The sequence below is a fragment of the Epinephelus fuscoguttatus genome, linkage group LG8 (assembly GCF_011397635.1).
Source record: "Epinephelus fuscoguttatus linkage group LG8, E.fuscoguttatus.final_Chr_v1".
NCBI classification, from domain to species: domain Eukaryota; kingdom Metazoa; phylum Chordata; class Actinopteri; order Perciformes; family Serranidae; genus Epinephelus; species Epinephelus fuscoguttatus.
Window position 1 is genome coordinate 7,032,002 of NC_064759.1, and position 14,519 is coordinate 7,046,520.

General features: G+C 41.4%; 2 protein-coding genes across 4 annotated transcripts in view; one reads left to right on the forward strand and one right to left on the reverse strand.

The window, feature by feature from the left end:
• vwde (von Willebrand factor D and EGF domains) overlaps positions 1-3,774 on the forward strand; it is a 54,513-nt gene extending 50,739 nt beyond the window's left edge. For all 3 annotated transcript variants that reach the window (XM_049584946.1, XM_049584947.1, XM_049584949.1), the window contains 5 exons: positions 39-134; positions 241-336; positions 456-551; positions 716-813; positions 3,138-3,774. In XM_049584946.1, the coding sequence (XP_049440903.1) occupies positions 39-134; positions 241-336; positions 456-551; positions 716-813; positions 3,138-3,152 (401 nt within the window). In that variant the 3' untranslated portion in view covers positions 3,153-3,774. The remainder of the gene's footprint in view (positions 1-38; positions 135-240; positions 337-455; positions 552-715; positions 814-3,137) is intronic.
• A 106-nt stretch (positions 3,775-3,880) lies between these two features.
• Positions 3,881-9,158, reverse strand: seraf (Schwann cell-specific EGF-like repeat autocrine factor). The gene is made up of 5 exons (XM_049584954.1): positions 8,521-9,158; positions 7,827-7,922; positions 6,891-6,995; positions 4,545-4,640; positions 3,881-4,196 (listed from the first exon to the last, which is right to left on the reverse strand). The coding sequence occupies exons 1-5, from the start codon at positions 8,729-8,731 to the stop codon at positions 4,084-4,086; spliced, it is 621 nt and encodes a 206-aa protein (XP_049440911.1). The 5' UTR covers positions 8,732-9,158; the 3' UTR covers positions 3,881-4,083.
• Between the last annotated feature and the right edge of the window lie 5,361 nt (positions 9,159-14,519).

Sequence of the window (14,519 nt, forward strand, 5' to 3'; positions counted from 1 at the left end):
CTGATATCTTCACAGTTGTTTATCGCTGTGTTTCTCAGCTGTGTGCAGTCCTCCCTGTAAGAACGGAGGTCAGTGTATGAGGAACAATGTGTGCTCCTGCCCTGAGGGCTACACTGGGAAAAGGTGTCAGAAGAGTGAGTAAAATCACCGACTGCAAATTTACACACAGTCTTATCTAAAGGTAATAACTGAACTCACAAGTCAATATGTGGATCTAATGTGTAAATAAATGTGTTCCAGGTGTGTGTGAGCCGATGTGCATGAACAAAGGCAAGTGTGTGGGACCCAACACGTGCTCCTGTGCGTCAGGGTGGAGAGGGAAGAGGTGCAACATACGTGAGTGACTCCATGTTTTATTCATACACGTCAGATACATCACAGATCATATAGAGATCATGCAGAAGTGTTCAGTAGACTTCTGTGTTCATGCCTCCGTCTCTGTTTCCTCACTGTAGCTGTCTGTCTGCAAAAGTGTAAAAATGGCGGCGAGTGTTTGGGACCAAACACCTGTCACTGTCCCACGGGCTGGGAGGGTCTCCAGTGTCAGACACGTGAGTGTGTTCATGATAAAACAATGCAGGGCAAACACTGCATTTACTTTTTGTGCAGACCTGAACTTTAAACAAATATACTTTATCACTCCATGTTCTTTTGATTTATTTTTTAACAGTGTAATAAAGAGTGTTTACGTCTGTAATATTGATTCCCTCCTCAGCGGTGTGTAAGCAGCGGTGCCTGAACGGCGGGAGGTGTGTCCTTCCTGACTACTGCCACTGTCGGAAAGGCTACAAGGGCCTCACCTGCGCAGTAAAGGTCAGCACCAGGGTCACACTTTATATACAGTACATGTCTCTGCAGCTCAGTGGGAGAGTATTAATAACTCCAGGGTTAAAGGCTGTATTCTCTCTGGAGCTCCCCCAGCCCCAGTTTGTGTCACAGAGCTCAGCATCAGTTTCTCTAAAAGATAAATACTCGGCCCAGAGGGTCATCCAGATGGTTCCTGAAAAATCTTCAGACCTGTAGTAAGTGATGTTTAATGACCTTCTGGGTTTTCCAAACTCCAGGTATTTATCTCTCAGAGAAAAGATGCCCAGCTGTGACTCGGGTGTACTACATGAGACGCATTAATTTGGGCTGAGGGAAAACTTAACCTGCAAAACGACAACTTGTTTGTCAGTTACTCAGAAAACTGTTTTTCTCACATGCCTCCACGGTGACTGGAGAATCCAAAAAGGTCAACACTATTGATGAGCTGACTGATCCTGAACCCCGCCCCACTTAGTCACTGTTGGACACGTTTGATAAAAAGAAACATGGCAATACCGGGTTTCGCTAAGCCAGGTGCTGCAGTATTTATTAGGTCATTTCCGGGCAACATAGCTTCATGAAGCAGACAGCAGGGACTACAGTATATGATGGAAGGATATATTTACAATGTTAACCTTTATAAACAAGGCAAAACGCTGCAAATTAAGACTTCTGGTCTCAAGTAAAAAGGGAGGAGCCAGAGGACGACAAGACTTTGAGTCAGCTTTGCTCCTGCACTGCTGGGATCTGTAAAGTACTCTGTGTTTATCACTGAATACAGACCATGGTGTTGACCTAACGTTCGTCTCTCTTTACTGTAGAAAGCTCTGTTAGTTACGTCAGGGTGGCATGTAGCCTTACAGAGAAAACACAAAGAAAGAAACATCAGCCTTGATCTGGCTAACGATAATTCCAATGACAAATCCGTCCTTTTCGAAATCTCTTTAACGTTACCACAGAAATAAGGAGGAAGCAAACCTGACTGATGTTTGATCTGCCATTAGGCCAACTCATCTTGATGAAGCTATACATTAGCTAGCTAATTAGCTAGAATTTAGCTGACATTAGGCAGCACGGTGATGAAGTGGTTAGCATTGTCACTTCGTATCAAGAGGGCTCCTGGGAAGGCCTTCTGTGTGCAGTTTGTATGTTCTCCCCGTGTCAGCGTGGGTTTCCTCCAGGTGCTCCGGCTTCCTCCCACAGTCCAAAGACATGCAGGTTAATTGGTGACTCTAAATTGTCCATAGTGTGAATGTGAGTGTGAATGGTTGTCTGTCTCTATGTGTCAGCCCTGTGATTGTCTGGTGACCTGTCCAGGGTGAACCCTGCCTCTCGCCCAGTGTCAGCTGGGATAGGCTCCAGGACACCAGTGACCCCCAACAGGATAAGCAGTTATGGAAAATGAATGAATAGCTAACATTAGCTAACTTTAGATGTGACTATACAGTATAACGCGTCCGTTAAGTTTGAAACAATCCACCAGCCACATCTTTAGCAATCTTGAAAATAAGGTTTTCTTTCAACCTTTTTAGCGAGCACGTATCACATCTGAGTATGACAGAAAAGGGAAGACTTGACCGAGGTTCTGCCGTGTTCCCAGCTCGCTCAACTGTTATTAGGTGACAGAGGAAAAGGGGCGAGAATTAGGAAGAGCTAATTAAAGTAAATAGCGTGTTTAACAACAGCAAAACAGACTCTCAACTAATGCAGTATAATCATCATTTATCTTGTTGTCTTCTCAGTACGTCCCAAACGCATTCATTTTCACTAAAACATTATGATCTGAAACAAGTCAGTGAAAACAGTCTCGTGTGCAAATGAGTAGTGTGCCTGGGCCCGCACGTGAGTTCGAACTCTGCTCAAGTGGAGCTCATACGTGCAAGCGTGGCCAGGTATATAAGGGAACGCTACACTAATGTTTTAGTGTAAATGCCTGTGTTTGAAAGTACTGAGCTTACAACTGGATAAATGAAACTTGGATTATACTGTACGAGTTGTTTAGAGTCTGTGAATGAAGGTTTTGATACAGTTTTTTTGTGTTTGTTAAACGTGGTCCCTGTTTACTTTAGCTCATGAAGTATGTTCTCTTTTTTTGGATTCTTCGTTCAGCGTGGAGGCATGTGAGAAAAACAAAGTTATCTTCACAAATTTAAGGGTAACATGCTCTGAGTAAGTGATATACAAATGATCATTTCGCAGGTGAAGCATTCTTTTAGGCTCCTCATGCTACACAAATATATACATGATATTCGTTCTACCACCTTGGACATATTTAAATGTGCAGTATGTGAAATCCAAGTTTTAATAAATGTATGTTCGCACCTTTACAGGCGTCACAGGCATGATGGGAAACGAGAAATGGGATGAAAGAAGCTACAGAATGCACAAAGCAAAAAGAGAGCATCATAAATTGTTGCGTGGGCGTGTGAGTGTGTGTGTGGATGTTGATGGATGTGTGTGGCTGTGTGCACATTTGAAGGCTAACAGGGGGACTTGATGTATTGCACTTGTCTGTCCGCCCCTGTATATCACTACCTCAAGGCTCACAGTAACACATCTGTTAAATGCATCAGCAGAGAGACTTCGTACAGATGTGTGTGTGTTGCTGCTCAGTATTATGTAAAATAAGTAAATGACAAATGGATCAGTTTTAGTCATGATTCATTTATCAGATGTAGGTTATTACCAGCAAGCTTTTAGTTTTAGAGTTGTCACAGTTTAGCCAAATTATAGCCTTTTATCAAACTGATGTGCACTGTTAAATAAGTCTGCTTTTAATTGCGCCTGATCTGGATGGTACACTTCAGTAACTTGTTTCAGACCCAAGACATTGATATGAATATGCTGCCATTTAACACAAATCTGTTTAATTTTCTTTATCGCTTTCATTAATATATTGTTTGACTGGATCATGGCCGCCTGTTGGAGTTATATGTAGGTTTGTTTTCTAAATAAAACTTCTGTAAACACCAGATAACACTGTGGTACAAGTGACAAAATAAAGACATGTACTATTTCTATGCTTTTGTTTTGGTTAAATGAGCTTCAATAATTACTGCATTTCACTTTTTAACTCATTTAATGACAAATTACAGTACAGGACATGTTTATACAGTCAAATGAGAACAAACAGGTTCAAGGATTCTTATAAAAGAATTGCATACAGGATAAAAAAATTTAAAAACTACAAAAGTTTCAGCTTAAAAATTGAATTGTCCCCGTCAGCATTAAGTCCCTTATTGGGCCTCTTTGACCTTTGACCTCAGCAGGGTCACACTAGTGTGACTTTTTCCTCTCCTCACAGCGAGGGCCAGAGAAAGGGGGGCGACAGCGGCATTTGTTTGGTGAAATGCACTTCCCTCCATTCAGGCAGGACTGAGCGCACACAGCTGCAGACAAAAGAAACCACACAAGTGTTTGTTATTTGCTAAACCTGAAAAACATGTAAGTGAATGCGAAGGGCTTGTAAATCCAAACACCACGAATCCAGAAACAGAGGTGAGATTTGTTCCCATGTAACATCTGGTAAAACACTGAACTGAAAACTTTCCCTGAGCAGACACATACATCCAATTTATATCAATCTCTGACAGTTAACAGGCATCATGGGAGAGCGCAACCGAAACAAAACTGTCTGAACAAGCAGGAGAGGAAGAAGAGAGACAAAAGAAACTGTGCTTGTAAAGTGCAGTGATGCATATGGAAGTGTTTGGTCTCTGGGACCAGTTTGAACTCACCAGTGTGGCAGGCGCCACCCAGCCATCCCTCCGGACAGCTGCAGATTCCTGGAGCCACACAGACTCCCCCGTTCCTGCAGCCTTGGGGACAGATCGCTGCACAGGGAACAAAAGAAAGACATTCTTAGAGATCTGAGCTTTAGCTGCAGGTGTAAAACATTTACTGGATGCAGAAAAATGCTCTGGAGACATTTAGATGAGTTAAAGGAATAGTTTTATATTTTAAGAAATGTGCTTAATTGTTGTCTAGCAAGTAAAGTGAGAGAATCAAAACACTTGTCATATTTGTCAGCCAGCAGCTGACTAACTTAGCTTAGCATAAAGACTGGAAGCAGGGAAACAGCCTGGCTCACTGTAAAAAGAGTATTTGTTTTAACTTACAAATGTTGGTAGGGCTGCCTTAAACTTTCTGCTTTGTTGCACTGTCATGTTTCTACAGTAGCTCACAACGGACAAACCAAACACTGGCTCTAGATAGAGCCATTCACGTTGTAGCAGTAGCAACCGTAGTTAGCAGCCCCTCAGCGACGAGCAGTGAAACGTGAACCTGATTTATTCAGTGTTTTACTGGTGTTTTACTGGCTTACATCATCTGGTCTGTTTGTTTTGGAGAGGAAGAGACCTCTGCAGGTATTTCAGCTCCCTCTAAAAAACTGCTCAACGTCTGGATCTTAAGTTATCATAGAAAAAAAGATGGGCACATATTATCAGGTTCGTGGCCCATCTCCAATGAGCCCAGCAGCGTTGGAGAAACACGTTATTTGTGAAGTGAAACTGCTTTATTCAGTGTTTTTACCGGTTTGAATCACTTGGTCTGTTTGTTCTGGAGACCAGAAGACCTCTGGTGATATTTCAGCTCCTGGTGAAAACACTTAAGGAATTCTAATCGGGAAAAGTTTCAGTTGGTTGCAATCTGCAATCCTCACCACTAGATGCCAATAAATCCTCCAAAATCATACTCACTGCTGCTTTAATTCAGTTGTACTAAAATCCTTTTAAGTGTATTTGACTAGAAAATGTTATTTGTTTTGAATCATTACAAAATGACCTGAACTTTGCTTCTCAAATTCAGTCATCTAAATTTTAAGGCACTAACATTTCTTACAGTAACCAGCACCTCTAAAGCTCACTAAATGTGCTTTCACACCTGCCCTGTTTGGTTCGGGACAATCAGAATTAAGTTCATTTGGTTCGTTTGGGCAGGTGTGAACACAGCAATCACACTCAGGTGCGCACCAAAACAACCGGACTGAGACCTTCTTGAAGAGGTGGTCTCAGTCCGGTTACAAACGAACTCTGGTGCGGTTCGTTTGTGGTGAAATGGTGTTCCGACCTGGATGTGAAGCAACTGCAGTCACGTGACACATTGTTTGGGTTAAACATGAGCATGTTACAGTCCTGGAGGATTATTAATGTGCACCTCCTCCTGTACTGCCTTAATATGCACATTCAGCACATCCAATGCATCAAAACATTGTTTTCTAGTTGGAGCCGCGCCTCGTTTTCAAACTGTATGCTTTGACTAAAATGAACAATGACAGCAATATAGTCCACGATGAGCAGCGCTAACATCAACCTGCGTAGTTGTCCCTCCATTGTGACATTAGAAAGTGTCACATTTATCTTGCAAGTGTACTCTTCTTCAACGTTTGCTTTACTTCCTGGATTTTTCCCACATGGAAATTCTGACCAATCAAGAGCAGCTTTCTCACACAAGGCAATTCTCGGTCTTCATTAATTCATCACAGTGATTTTTGGGTTCTTGGGAGGTCGACAAGCAAAACTCTAAACAACAATAGTGTGGATACTTTGAATTTAGAAGATCAGCAAAATTAACTTGCTGATCTAGACCAAAGATTAAGATTGATTTAGTTCTGTAGAGCCCTAATTTCTCATGGAGTGCACCAAAACTTTTGGCACATTACTCAAAAGCCAAGTTGAGTCTGTTTTACTTCTACTGCCCAAAAATATGAGGACAAACCTTTACCAGGGAAACAAAAGGTTCTTGTGCCTCTCAAGGTTTATCTGAGGAATAAGAGACATTTCTGCTGAGCCCGATTTGAGCTAAAATTCACTGCCAAGAACGTCTTAATCATCATCCACAAGCCGAAAATTTAAATGTCATTCATGAGCATTAAGTTAGATGAATGGCTTCAGGGCAGACTGAATGTTTCCCATCACGACAGCAACTTGGAACCGGAAAGGCATTTTAAATGTTTTTAGAGAGCTGCTGCTGCTGCTGCTGCTGATGATGATGATGAGCAGCTCCAGCTGAGAGAGCCAGCTCCATTTGGTGACTTTGACCTGTGGTGTTAAAAGGGTAATTAGATACGGCCATAAACAGACCCTCCTGGCATTTTGAGCCCGTCCAGCTCGAGGGGCAGATACACTTGGCCACTCCGTTGACGGCGGTGCATTCGCCTCCGTTCCAGCATCCCCCGTCGCACGTCACTGCAAAAACACAGACACAGATCACACCCATCAGTAGACATAGTTTTAACTGACCTGTCCTCAAGTGTTTACAGCAAATTTTTAGAGGCTTTATGAGGTAAAATTATCTAGAAATAATTATCTGTATGAAAAAGGGAAGGATTAAAGAACATTATTTGTTTGCTTTTTCCTGGCCTGTTATTTATGTGAAGATGCGATGTGAAGATAACTGCTGGATTAGTTTGACCCGACTCAATGTTTGGCCAAAAAACTAGAGACATTCAAAGATATTTCCTCTCAAATAATATCATAACCATATTTTAAAACCCCATTGTGTGTTATCTGAGTGACTCTATGAATGGAAACTCCACTACTGGTTGGATAAATCCCCAAAATTCACAGACAAGAAATACTGAGGACAGCTTTCTCAAGGATAGCTACAGAACAACCTTCATAGTGATAACATAAATCTGGGGTTTATTTATGATAGGACACAGTTAAGGTTGAGCCCCTGGAGAAATATTTACTGCATGAACTACGGCTGCAGTTTTGTTCCTGGGAAAAATCTTGCTCTTCGACTCTCTGACTGAAGGTTAGTGTGTGTCTGGTAAAACAGAAACCGCTGTGTGTTGGACTGAGATGATATATTTCTACTGTATCACATGGAAGAGCAGTTACTGCAGGACGGATTCAGATGAATGGACGCATGAAGACTGATGTCCACGCTGACTTATAAAGCAGACGGCTTTCAGACTCCTCCAGATCACACAACCCCTGTCAGCAACTTCACAGCAACCGCTGGACCAACCAGATGTTTAGTTTACATAATCACATCACGGAAACCCTGCTTACCTTTGTGACAGTATCTCCCTCCATATCCTGGAAGACATCTGCATTTTCCAGGGCGAAGACACGTCCCTCCATTCTTACATTTGGGGTAACAGTTGGCTGCAGTCACACGAGAACAAACAAGATTTTAACACAAGCCTCTCAAAGTTTCAGTCATCTTTATTTTTGCTTTAAGTATTGTTAAAGTAAGTAGCAAATTAGTTATTAAGATGAGGAATATGCTCAATAAACAAGATTCTTTCCCCCTCAAACATCTGAAAAGGACTCTTATTTGCAAAGACTTGACTCTTTTTATGTATGATTGTTATTTAATAGGGGAGATATCTTTTTAAGTTCTTTATAATTTGGCTTCTAACCTCTCCTGCACAATGTTTAACTTTTAATTCCCTCTTCCTGTAATTTCTACACATGTATGTGCAAATAAACTGAACTAAAATCAAGGCAGGTCATTTTTTCTGCATAATTTCTGCAGTAAACTGATGCAACTTACATGAAACCTGCTTTAAATCACATATAGTGGTTTGTTTTTCTTTGTATATGCAGATGTTTGTCTTACCACAGGTAAATGCATTCAAATGCATGACAGCAATCGCTTTTTATCATCCATAAATATCTATAAGCATTAGTTCTTCCACGTTAAGCTGTAACATTTAAATGCACATGAATATAAAGGTGTATAAAAGGTGTGTAACATCACCATACTGGCAGGTCTCCCCTTCATATCCCTTGGAGCAGAAGCATGTGTTGTTGCGGATGCAGACCCCTCCGTGTCTGCACAGCGGCTCACACGTCGCTTTGGGGTCAAAAACGAACCCGACCGCGACTCCCCGGGGCGCGTCCGAGCCCGCGGAGCAGAGAGCGACAAGGGAGGCCAAGAGGACCGTCAAACCGAGACCCACAAAAGCCATAGTTGGAGTTTATCTCCGGGAGAGGACGGAGCGAGACAGAAGGTGGAAGGAGATGGAGGAGAGAGTGTCGAGACGTCCCCACGTCGCCCCCGCTGCTACACACAGGGAGCCCAGGTTAGTCCCGGGGCCGGGGGGAGCGGCCGGGGCGGGGCGGGGAGGCTGTCGGTGAAGGGGGCTGGCTGATGTGGAGAGGTTGAGTGTGTGTTGAAAGTGGCCACACACACACTTTAATATAAGTTTTAAGAAAGTTATACAGTAAACAATTAGGCGATAAACCGAGCACATAACTTTAAAACCGTTTTCTCGAAGCTTAAAGTGACGTCACTAACGGTTGACGAACGTTAGCCTTTTAGCTAACTAGCTAACGACGTTGGTTACGATGCTAGCGTTAGCAGCTACAAGCTAACAGGCAAAACAGGTAAAAGGATGCTACAAAGCCAAACGAGGCTTCTTCAGTGTGGCTTTAAAGGTAACTGAGTATTTATTTTTGTAGCTCTTAATGAGAATTTCTTTTTAATTTTGACATGGCCTCAAAACATGTAGCGTAGCTTACACACATAACAATTCACATAAAGATGGAAGTAAACATACAACGTGAGGCTTCAAAGTTAAAACAAGGATAACAAATTAGACTAAAAGGAAAATTAAGAGCTTTTATTGTCCACGCTTTTTCTCTCAGATATAACTGAGCTTAAATTCATTATCCCTTTATCCCAATACTTATCTTATTTTACAACATCAAAATGTGATTTTCACCATTTTCTCATCCTTCTTAAATTCAGCTCTTTAGATATAAACTTCCTCTTGTCTCAGCCTGATCCTTATTAAAGATCTTAAACACTTATTCTCCTCTCACTGCAGAAATCTATATTTGTCTGAAATAATCAGCACCTGAGGTAACATTAAAACACAAAACAAATCTTGATCGGCTGATAAATGTGCCTGCACAATTTCAGAAATTTGTCTTCTGTGATCAACTTTTTAATGTATATACGCTGATCAGCCATAATATTAAAACCACTGACAGGTGAAGTGAACAACATTGATCATCTTGTTACAGTGCAATGCTCTGCAATGGCAGTGCTCTCCCAGCAGGACAATGTACCATGCCACACCACAAAAACTGCTCAGGAATAGCATTTAGCATTTTCCTAATAGAATTAGGAACGTGACAAAGAGCTCAAGGCGTCGACCTGACAACCAAATTCGCCAGATCCCAATCTGATCAAACATCTGTGGATGTACTGTTACCTCACCTCACAACCCACAGAAATCAAAAGATCTGAAGCTAACACCCTAGTGCCAGACACTATAGGACACCACCAGAGGTCCTGTGTTGATGCCTTAACCAAAGATACTGTATTATAACAAGATGGCCCACCTACAATATACCCCCATTGTATGAAATGGTATACATTTCCGGTCTCCTAAGTAGGCGTTGTCCCCCGTAGCCCAATCAAAGACGATGGAGAACCGCCAATCAAAGACGAGTATCCCCAACCTCGCTTGGTTATCGTAGATTAGCTGGGCTAACCGTTAGCGGTGTCTGTAATGGGTAATAACTCATTAAACGGTCCGTGAAAAAAATATTTTTTCCAGCGGATATCTTAGTTACAACATGATTGAGCTAGCAAAGCAGTTTTGTGTTGCTATGTGTGGTATTTATTCAGTTTTGGGAAATCACGATGTCTAGAAAGCATCAGTGGCTGCAGCTGACAGGGACAGCTAACACTAGCAGCTAAGCTAACATCAGGACGTCATCTGTTAAAAGCCTCCCGTTGTCGGATACGACATGAAACTACTCCAGTTAGCTCAATCATGTTGTAACAAAGACATCCGCTGGAAGAAAAATTTTTTTTTAATCCAGTATCTTTGGTGAAACTGCACTGATTTCAGCACGAGAGAGGAGCTATCTGTTGCCAGATCTCACGAGAGTGTGTTGTTGAGACAGAGACAGGTCTTGAACAAAGTAAATTTTCTCCTGATTTGTCCATCTGAAATTTGCCATTGTGGTGTCGGAATGTTCTGAAGATATGTGGCTTGCGATAAATGGGTCCAATATCTGCTTCCGTGACTATGGGGCGAAAGAATCGGCCATAATCTGTAATCACGTTCATTTCTCCCACTGAAGTCAATGGACTCAGTACCTGCTGTTAGTCTCCTAAAGGGGCGTGGTGGTCGCGAACCCCACGTGACACTGATACAGGAAACTGACTCGCAGTGGACCGTCTTGGTTTATCCACCGTCTTTGCCTTAACTAGGGATAGACCGATATGGATTTTTTAGGGCCGATGCCGATACTGATTTTTTTCCATCACCCTTAGCCGATGACCGATTATGGACTGCCGATTTTCTTGAACCGATATTTGGAGCCGATACTGCTTTTGCTCCCTCAATTTACATCAAAAAAAATGACACAATGATAACAAATATTACAGGTCTCAAGTTTAAAATAAGAAACTTTTATTGAACAGTAAAAAATACTAAAACAAGATGGAAAGTTCAGGTAGAACAGGTAGAATATTATTATTATTATTATTATTATTATACATTCAAATAAAAAAAAGAGTTCAGTGCTCTTAAATCTTCCAGTAATATCTTTATAAAATAAACAAATATTTAAGCTGAAGCATAAATAAAACAACAACTACTGTACAAGTAGGATACAACAGCTTTGTTCAACTTAACCACATACTTTCAAATGAAAAAAAGTGCTAGGGAAAAATAAATCCACGAACCCACGCGCGTATCGGCCGATGCCGATACAAGTAAAAAAACTCAAATATCGGCCTGATATATCGGCCGGCCGATGTATCGGTCTATCCTTAGCCTTAACAGGTCAGAGCTAAATCCAGTCGAAGGAGCACCCACTGTGGATTGGGGGTACCTCTGCGGTACTAGCACGTCCCTCAAATGTCCAATCAGATTGGAATCTGGGGTGTTTGGAGGCCAGGTTGCTGCCTTGAGCTCTTTGTCCCATTCCTTGGGTCATTCCTGAGCAGCTTTTGTGGTGTGGCACGATGTCCTGCGGGAGGCCACAGCCAGCAATAAGTGCCATTGCCATGAGGGGGTTTATTTTGTCTGCAACGGTGTTCAGGTGGGTGGAACACGTCAACCATTTACATACTTCTATTTCATACTCTTATTCTTACTTATTATAAGTCTCTATTCTTTACATCAGAGCAACTAACAAATCACAATTTCCCCTCTGGGATCAATAAAGTGTTTCTGATTTCTGGTACTGAAGTCTCAACTTTGTATTTGATCTGTTCTCAGAGTTGAGAAACCTCTGAGAAGCCTAAGAGCACAGCAAAAGAACTCCTGCTGAATTATCTAATTTATTTTTTTGCTCCTTGTCTCCTGAGGGTGGTTTAGGAGAAACAGTTCACAATTTGGTTATCTCAAAATAAGAAGCAGACTTATTTCTCATGAGACAAAGAAAAGACTATTGTGAGCAGCAAAAATTTTCCCATGGGGAAGTTCGACAAAGATAGGTGAGGAAAAAAAAAACACCAAAAAACATAGAACTATTAAGCACATAGAAGTAGGTGGAAATAATTGTGTAACATTGGCAAGTGTTCTTTAAATTGTAAATGAATGAATGAAGTAGCCAGTTGCCCTCATTGACCCTGCCTAAAAAATAAGCAGGATTGTAAGCTTTATCAAGATACCTTTGGCCAAACGTGTAGTAAAAGTAATATAGGGCAATAGTAATCAAATCATGCTCATCAGCCACCCAAACCTGACCCAGCTTTGGTAGGAGAGACTGATAGAGAGGGGGAAGAGAGGGTGGAGGGTGGACTATTGCACTAAGCTGCATCACTAGATGCAAAGCAAGCTCTTTACTGCAGTTGCCAGCCGCAAATAAACGTCTGCAGTTCATCCCACCTGTTACTTTTCCTCATTGGACTGCCAAATTATTTGCTTCAAGTGGGGGGCAATTGCTTTGCAGAGGACACCTCATTTGTGTCTGACACTGCCCCCTCCTTTAAAGTTCCTCCACCAGTTTAGTGGTAAAAAACAGATTACTTTGGAACTGTGTATCCCTATAAAACATTATTTATGGCATCGTTTTTGTTATCCAGAGAAACAGGGACACTGTTTCTTGAAGGATGTATTGCTTTTGAATTTTTTAATGCTGTGTGCTGCTTAGATTAAATTTAATTCACTTCTTTTGTATTAGAATGATGGCAGAAATCTCAGAGGCAGATCTGTGCTAATTAAACCAAAATTCTCTTCATGGCTAGATAACACTAGACATAAATGAGAAAACAAGCAATCTTGTAATTTGGTTGAAATAAGTGCTGAGTCTGTCTGCTGTCTCCTTGTACAAAGGTTTTTATTTTTCATTATGTGAACATGAACAGTCATAATGTTGTTCATCTCCAGTAGGTATAGCGTAGTGCTTGTTACAGCCACTGGAGAAAAGTTTCAGTGTGGAGCCACCTAGCTTATTATTTTCAGAAAGCAGGACTTGTAGAACACATGTGGAAAAGCCATTTCCTTTTACCTGGTGAGAGGAAGTGCTGAGTCTATATGGAGTATCGGGGGAGGGGGGTAGGTTCAGCTGTAATGGCAATAACACAACCAAATCAATAACGGATGTGGCCGTCCTCTCTGCTGGGCCTCTGTGCAGAGAAACCTACTGACCGAGAGCTCACAGGAAGGTAGCTTTCCAGATGATTATCTGCTCCTTCTCAAAAATTCACTCTGCTATTTTCCCATAAAAAGTCAGTAGTCCTCGACTCTTCGCACGTCATAACTCACGCTCTCAAGCAGGACATTGATCATCCTGCTGCTTATCCTGCTGCAAGTCACTCTGAAAGCAGAGGACTCAGACAAAGCTTTGAAATTCACAGTAATTCTCATTTTCCTGACAGCTTGACCTTAAGTAGTTCTACTTTGTTAGATACAAACACACTGGGTGGTGAGGCTGAATTAGTGAAGCTTATGGTCACCTTATTATTTGAACATTTACCTGTATTATTTGCACAGCGATAGCCCATTGTGATATATTTCTTAATGTACTGTACTTGATATACTCATTAGCAAAAGTCAAGGGTCAGCTGGCATAAATCCCAGCATGTAGTGTAAGGCAGGGAGACACTATGATCACCAGTCCATTATTATATGGCTTAGATATGAACAATTTTAAAATCAAAGAAGAGAAAAATTAAAACACAAGAAACAATGAAAAACAGTATATGTTGACGAAAGCTGTATATAATTGACAAATACTTGCATTTTTGAAATTAATTCATTTCTATAACTGGAATTAAAGGTGTTTTATGCGACATTCAGAGCATTAACACAGCAGCAATCCACTATTTGTGATGTAAAGGTATAGTGGAGTAATGGCGTCCTGAGCAGAGAATGAAGTCAGCCCTCTCTGTGTGTCAGTATGTTTACATGACATTTGAGAAAATCGATTTATTGTGTTAGTCTGACTAAAAACTTACTTTTAAAACACATGTAAAAATGTACGTCCGCCTGAAATCGTACTAAATCAAATTTCGGACTAACACACCCAGATAATGTGCTTGGGAGTCGCATTACTCCTGTATGTATATAGTCAGTTCCAAACTGCCTGGGTTGCTCTGTGCATGCTCCACAGTTTCTGCTTTGGCCAAAAGTCGAACAGCATTGAATGTTTAACAGAAGGAGAAGCCAGAAACAACATGGCAAAATCTACATCCAGAGGGGTGCATTTTTGGACAGACGAAATGTTCAGAGCTGTAAAGTTGTTCACCAGTTTGCCGCCAGCTAACCGTAGCCAAATAGTTTATCA